The sequence below is a fragment of the Atta colombica genome, unplaced genomic scaffold (genome assembly GCF_001594045.1).
Source record: "Atta colombica isolate Treedump-2 unplaced genomic scaffold, Acol1.0 scaffold28, whole genome shotgun sequence".
NCBI classification, from domain to species: Eukaryota; Metazoa; Arthropoda; class Insecta; order Hymenoptera; family Formicidae; genus Atta; species Atta colombica.
In genome coordinates, this window is record NW_017259381.1 from 487552 (window position 1) to 494861 (window position 7310).

At 34.2% G+C, this 7310-nt stretch overlaps 2 protein-coding genes and 1 pseudogene across 3 annotated transcripts in view; 2 read left to right on the forward strand and 1 right to left on the reverse strand.

Annotated features, from left to right (window-relative positions):
- Nucleotides 1-870, forward strand: part of LOC108689876 — a 4472-nt pseudogene extending 3602 nt beyond the window's left edge.
- Nucleotides 871-3989: 3119 nt separating this feature from the next.
- Nucleotides 3990-7310, forward strand: part of LOC108689872 (outer dense fiber protein 3-like protein 2) — a 6949-nt gene continuing 3628 nt past the window's right edge. Inside the window, 2 exon segments of the mRNA XM_018196825.1 lie at nucleotides 3990-4038; nucleotides 4492-4686. Coding sequence (XP_018052314.1) covers nucleotides 3990-4038; nucleotides 4492-4686 — 244 coding nt within the window.
- The window catches only part of LOC108689877, a 2303-nt gene continuing 1573 nt past the window's right edge, over nucleotides 6581-7310 (reverse strand). For both annotated transcript variants that reach the window (XM_018196829.1, XM_018196828.1), the window contains exon 2: nucleotides 6581-7293. In XM_018196829.1, the coding sequence (XP_018052318.1) occupies nucleotides 6825-7160 (336 nt within the window). In that variant the 5' untranslated portion in view covers nucleotides 7161-7293 and the 3' untranslated portion in view covers nucleotides 6581-6824. The remainder of the gene's footprint in view (nucleotides 7294-7310) is intronic.

Below are 7310 nucleotides of genomic sequence, written 5' to 3' on the forward strand. Positions count from 1 at the left end.
TAAAATTGTATTTTTTTTTATACATTGTAGATCAAGATGTCCAAATTCGATATCTTTGTGATGTCTGCTGGCGCACAGGAAATTGGAGCACAGGAAAAATCAAATGATTAAAGCGCATTCAGTTTTGGAAAAAGCAAGACTTAAGAATCCTAAAAATGCAGAGTTATGGATGGAAGCTATACGGAATGAATTAAAAAAAGGTGATACGCGCGATATAGCAAATACATTAAGACTAAGGCATTATAAGAATGTCCCACATCCGGACTGCTTTGGGCAGAAGCAATTTTTATGGAACCTCAACTTCAATGGAAAACGAAAAGTATCGATGCCACTAAAAAATGCGAACATGATCCTTATGTTCTTTTGAGTATCAAAGTGTTCTTTTAAAATTTTAGAATATTAAAATATCAAATCATTATGTAGAATATAAAGTTGAGTATTTTTTATATTCAAAATAATTGAGTTTCCCCTTCTTTTCCTCTTTTTGTCTCTTCTACTCTTTCCTTTCTTCCTCTCTCTTTTTTTCTTTTTAAAATAATGCAAACATTATATGAATATTTCCATTACAGATTATTTTGGTGCGAGCACAAGATTTCGAAGTATAAAGATTGATTTAATAGGACGGTGAAAATAGATTCAGATTTAGGCGATACATGGGCGTATTTTTACAAATTTGAATTACTGAATGGTATAGAAGAGCAGCAAGAGAAAAAAGAGGTGTATAGAACCTCATCATGCGAAAATTTCCAAAAATATAATAAATTGGTGTCTGAGTATAGATCAAATCTTAGTACTAGTTGCAAAAGAGTTACTCATTCCTATATAAAACAAAAAAACATAAAATTATCGTGGCATACACGTACATCAGAACGCAGGTATTATAAATTTAACTAATATATAAATGTATAAATAAATCTGAAAAAAACTCTGATTTCATATTCTTGTTTTTTAAATAGATAAGATATTTATGTATATGACATTACAGCCATTGGGCAAATTAGATATTTCGGAAAAAAAATTATATGATTATTATTAATTTACAAAAATTCAATATAATATATAATATTACAGAATTTCTTAATCATAATTTTCTTAATTTTGATTCTAAAATTGTTTTACTGATTGTTTTTCAAATAACTATTTTTTTATCTGCCTTTACATTTAAAAATCCTTCTCTTCCTCACAATTAAAGTATAAGTGATAATGTATTTCAAACTGATCGACTTTATGTTTAAAAAAAAGTTGGAAAATTACAGTTTTGTTATCTGCTTCTGATAGCGACTCGCAATAATATATATATAAATTTTATACTTTGTATATGTATATAAAATGATTTTGGTTTGGACTAGGGATATGAACAAACAATATTTGTCGCGTTCAGCAAACAATTGTTGCAGAATAGATTCGTGAATGTTTGCTGGTGTATTCTTTTAGATTATTCAATAGCAATGAGCGCTCATGGACTTCGCAACAGTTGAGTGCTGAATGCGATCATTGTATTCTTAGGATTAGCTTAGACACCTAATATAAAAAATTAATTAGTTATAAAATGTATACATATGTGTGCGTGTGATATTGATATAGTAGTGTGCATTGATATGTTACTGATATGTAAATTGTATGTTTGTGAGTCCGGATCTATAATAAATATTTTAAGCCTTAAGAAATTGATCGATTTTATAATTACAATCGAATGCGAAGAAAATAATTGAAGATTCATCCATATCTTATGGCTTAAGACTTAAAAAACTGACGGATGGATTCAGTTCTTAGAGCATTATAGTTAACAAATATAAAGATTATGCATTTCGCAGGTTTTTTTCCGTTTCCAGATCCATTCTTGGAATGTTAACGTTTCGTAAATCTTGTAGTTCACTTCAGGGCGAGGAGCAGCCTGATAATTGGTATTCCAAGAATAGATCTGGACACGAAGAAAACCCACGAAACGTATAATATAATCTTTATATAGAAAACATCCATGGAAGTTAACATCCTCAAGAAAGTTAATAAATATATTTCCTGGAAATTTGTTAACTATAAACAGATAGATCTCCAGGAAATACATTTGTTAACTCTAAGAACGTCTATTATTTTTGTTTTCAATTGCCTGTCAATTTATATTTATTTGCTATCTCGAGAGCTCAATTTAATTTCTTCTTATTTATATTAGGTGTACAACTTTGCTTCCGCCGTTTTCCTATAGATGGCTTTAGCGGTAAATAGTGATCGAAATAAATAGATCATAGACGTCATACAATAAACTTGGGCATCTGTCAACATAACCCCATAGAAACATTAGTCGATTTGTGTCTGCATCATAAAGTTATTCTCGATTGAAAATGTCAGTTTACGAGCCAAATTCTCGTCATTTGCGGGAGATTTTAATTTTTTGCTTCAATATGAAGAAATCTGCGGCTGAGGCTCATCGAATGCTCTCAAATACTTATGGTGAGGCCGCTATTAGTGAAAGAACGTGTCGTGAGTGGTTTCAATGCTTCAAGAACGGTGATTTTGACGTCCAAGGTCATGCTCTGTATTTGGTGGGACCAGCTCGGTGTAGTGTATTATGAACTGTTAAAACCGACTGAAACAATCACAGGCGATCGGTATCGAACGCAATTGATGCGTTTGAGCCGAGTATTGAAAGACAAATGGCCGCAATACAACGAGAGACACGATAAAGTGATTTTGCAGCATGACAATGCTCGACCCCATGTTGCGAAAGTGGTCAAGACATACTTGGAAACGTTGAAATGGGAAGTCCTACCCCACCCGCCGTATTCTCCAGACGTTGCTCCCTCTGACTATCACTTGTTTCGATCAATGGCACACGGCTTGGCTGATCAGCACTTTCGGTCTTATGAAGAAGTAAAAAATTGGATCGATTCGTGGATAGCCTCAAAAGATGACCAGTTTTTTCGACGCGGGATTCGTACGCTACCCGAAAGATGGGAGAAAGTAGTGGCCAGAGATGGGCAATACTTTGAATCATAAATGTATAACCAGTTTTTTACAATAAAGCCTCGAATTTCGGAAAAAAAACGGCGGAAGCAAAGTTGTACACCTAATATATCTTGGATTCCCTTAAAGCTCCTGAGTAATCGCTGCGGCCATAGTGAATCGTCAGAAGGAATAGAAATGCTACGTTAATTTTTATTATAAATTTAATTTACTACTAATTATTAGGTGGACAAAGATAGCCTCATTTATTTATAAGTATTTTAAAGCGATTTCAATTTGTTTTATCCAAATTGTCTTTATTTATAAGTAGCACGTAATAAAAATTGTCATTTCTCATTTCTGACGTCACGATTAAGTTCGGTCGCGACTACTCAGGAATCTTAATAATTTAACAATTACTCTAAATATTTATATAATTTTTTTTTATTAAAAGAAATTTTTTTTTATTAAGATAATTTTTTACAAAAATTTACAACTCTGATGATGTCAAAGTCATTCTTTTCCCATTATTATGCACATATAATTGGCATAAATATATGTTTTCATATGATAAGAAGCCTTTATTCTATTTTATTTTTAATAGAAAATAAGAAAACTAATAAACCTAGTATTCTGGTTTGAATACTGATACAGGTAAAATTGATAATAAGGACAGAAATAAAGATAAAACAAATTTGAAAAGAAGAGAAGATGTATTATTAATACAGAGAATAAGATCGTTAGTTATTACATAAGATGATAATATTTATAATAATAGCGATATTGATAAAGAAAAAAACGATAATTTTGGCGATGATGTTTATAACTTATGTAATAAAATTTTTTTTTTAATAAAAAGCCGTCAATTATAAAATATTTGAAAATATCATTTATTTCATTTTTATAATAACAGGCTTTAATTGATGCGAACATATCAACTTGAAATTCAGATCTTCAAATTTTATCCATGTATAGTTTGCTATCTATCATGAAAAAAATTTTTAGATTAAACTTTTTATTATGCCTGTCACTTACATTAAGCAGTAAAAATGGAGGGCAAAGAAAATAAACCAGGAATTTTAAGTTGTCTTATAAAAGGTAAACTATTTGATAATATTATTATTTGATAGTATTAATATTATCCGACAGATTTTATACCATGAATAGAACAAAGTGAATCTTATACAGATTTTTTGTCACTGGAAATGAATCTATAAATGAAATTGTTCTAACACATCACATTTTAAGATATTTTACTTTAAAAGTATTAAAAAATGCTATTTTTAGCACTTTTCAGGTTCAATTTTTCAAAAACGTGACGGGATAAAACAATTTTATTTACGGATTCTCAGTCTATAAAAACAAAAAGTCTATAAGGATTTTGTCCTGTTCATGATCAAGAAAAGTTTAATTTATCGGACAGTATAACTATTTGTATGTACTCACATAAATAATCTTCTCTCTAATCTTATTATAATTATTTTTAACAATACAAACATCGTATAAACTATTAATCTTATATTGTATATTAACATAGATTTGTAAATTCACGTCCTGGTCTAGTTTATAAATTACCAACGTTAGATGGCATAACAATCTATCTCGATATAGAAATCCATATAGCATACGAACTCGATATAAAGACATCTGTAATAGGGCTTGGGCCTCATTACAATGTCAGAAATTTAACAAAATCTGAGTCAGATAATCCACCTGCTTACACAATCAGAGGAAGGAAAGCTTGGAGTGAGTATAAAATAGTGCTTTCCTAATTTGAAACTTAGGAAAATAATATTAATACTAATATGGCGATGAAGGTAATGAAGGAATGGTCGCCAGTTGTGGCGGTGTACATTATGGCGATGCGTTGTGTATGCAATACGCGTAGTGTGCATTCGCTTAGCGTGTTCGTGGATTACAGCCGGTCTCCTTCGACCTCACTGTTACCAGTAGCACAGAGAGTTCGCAGTGCAAGTTGGATAGGTTCCATGTGAATGTTGAGACATGGATATGATGCTATTTACAATATATTTACAGACTTATGTACAATGATTGAGGTGGTCCTGAAAAGGGCTGATTGAGATACTTTTACTTGTATACATAGTCAGGCCTTATATTTAAGGCTTCCTTAAATTTATCTTTAGATAATCTACGAATTATTTCATTGGCTGCTGAGCATGGTGTAAACAAGGGGATTATCGTAGCGCTCTGTTAAGGGAGAATAAAGTATATATAACTAAAAGAAATAATAAACGCTACCGAATTAATATAAACGACAATGAAGAAGTAGATAGATAGATCTACGCCGATTTATGTATGTACGTAAAATAAAATGTAAGAATCGCGTGTAACGTGTACTTTTGTAATAGTCATTTTGCGAAAAATGATTAAAAAAAAAACAGTAAAAAACAATAACAGAAGAAACAAGACAAATGATAGCAGAGATAATAAAAAGTTGACGCTTGATATATCATAGTTTTCGACATATCCTATCCAACATATCTTCCTCTTACGTACATACGCATACCTAGTTATTATTGCAGGTATATGTTATATATAGGATACTTTATGAGCAAACGATACTAATATAATTATGATTATTATTATTGTAATTATTTTGATTATTATCATTATTGATATTAATTATTATTATTGTCACATAATTAATGCGGAGGTGCGTATACTATAAAAATGGTACAACTAAGGCAAGCATGTATTGTACATAGCTGTCAATATTTGCCCCACCATATAAATATAATATACATATACATAAATATATATGTATATATATATTTTTTTTTTTCCGAAATTCGAGGCTTTATTGTAAAAAACTGGTTATACATTTATGATTCAAAGTATTGTTCATCGCTGGCCACTACTTTCTCCCATCTTTCGGGTAGCGTACGAATCTCGTGTCGAAAAAATTGGTCATCTTTTGAGGCTATCCACGAATCGAACCAATTTTTTACTTCTTCATAAGACCGGAAGTGCTGATCAGTCAGGCCGTGTGCCATTGATCGAAACAAGTGATAGTCAGAGGGAGCAACGTCTGGAGAATACGGCGGGTGGGACTTCCCATTTTAACGTTTCCAAGTATGTCTTGACTACTTTCGCAACATGGGGTCGAGCATTGTCATGTTGCAAAATCACTTTATCGTGTCTCTCGTTGTATTGCGGCCGTTTGTCTTTCAATGCTCGGCTCAAACGCATCAATTGCGTTCGATACCGATCGCCTGTGATACTTTCAGTTGGTTTTAACAGTTCATAATACGCCGAGCTGGTCCCACCAAATACAGAGCATGACCTTGGACATCAAAATCACCGTTCTTGAAGCGTTGAAACCACTCACGCGACGTTCTTTCACTAATAGCGGCCTCACCGTAAGTATTTGAGAGCATTCGATGAGCCTCAGCCGCAGATTTCTTCATATTGAAGCAAAAAATTAAAACCTCCCGCAAATGACGAGAATTTGGCTCGTAAACTGACATTTTCAATCGAGAATAATTTTATGATGCAGACACAAATCGACTAATGTTTCTATGGGGTTATGTTGACAGATGCCCAAGTTTATTGTATGACGTCTATGATCTATTTATTTCGACCACCACTTACCGCTAAAGCCATCTATAGGAAAACGGCGGAAGCAAAGTTGTACACCTAATATATAAATGCATGTCTAAATTTAAGAAAATTTTAAGCTCTGACTATAAATATGGGATTTGTGTGGCCTTTGAAAGGGCCATTTATAATGCGGTGTCTACCGCGATACATTATTGGCAGCTGGCAGCGAGTCCACTTAGCGGGACCTAGAGAGCTCGTTGTTGTTACTATCAACCTCTTCTGATTAGCTCATAGACAGTAATCGGCAACTCTCTTTCGCCAGGTCAGCGGTGACCGCAGTGGTATGCAACGAGAGCTCCACTCGGCTTCTGCGGCGTCTCCCATTCGTTGCTCGACATCTGTCGGTGGTCCGAGACGGCGTCACAGGCAGAGAGGAGGAGCCGGAATGACGCTGTAATTCGGCGTGTGTCTCCGGCAATCTCACGTGCAGTATCCTCAGCGGCCGCGTCAGTTGCTGGCGCTGCGGTGATGACGTCGGGCGAGATGAGTCCCCACCTCGCTAGCAACGTGGAGTCACTAGCGCTTGTTGCTTCCGTTGCTGGCCACACCTGCCGGTTGCTGCCATTCCTCTGTGAGACCATGTTGCTGTTGACTGGCATCCGCGCTGTGCCTCCGCTAGTAGGTCGCGATGTCGCTGCAGCTCTGCTAATCGCTGCTGCTGAGCGGCATCTTTGCTGATCGGCTGCTGGGCACCTCTGCTATTTAGCTGCAGCGATCGCTGTGGTAATCTTGCTGGTAGCACAGTATAT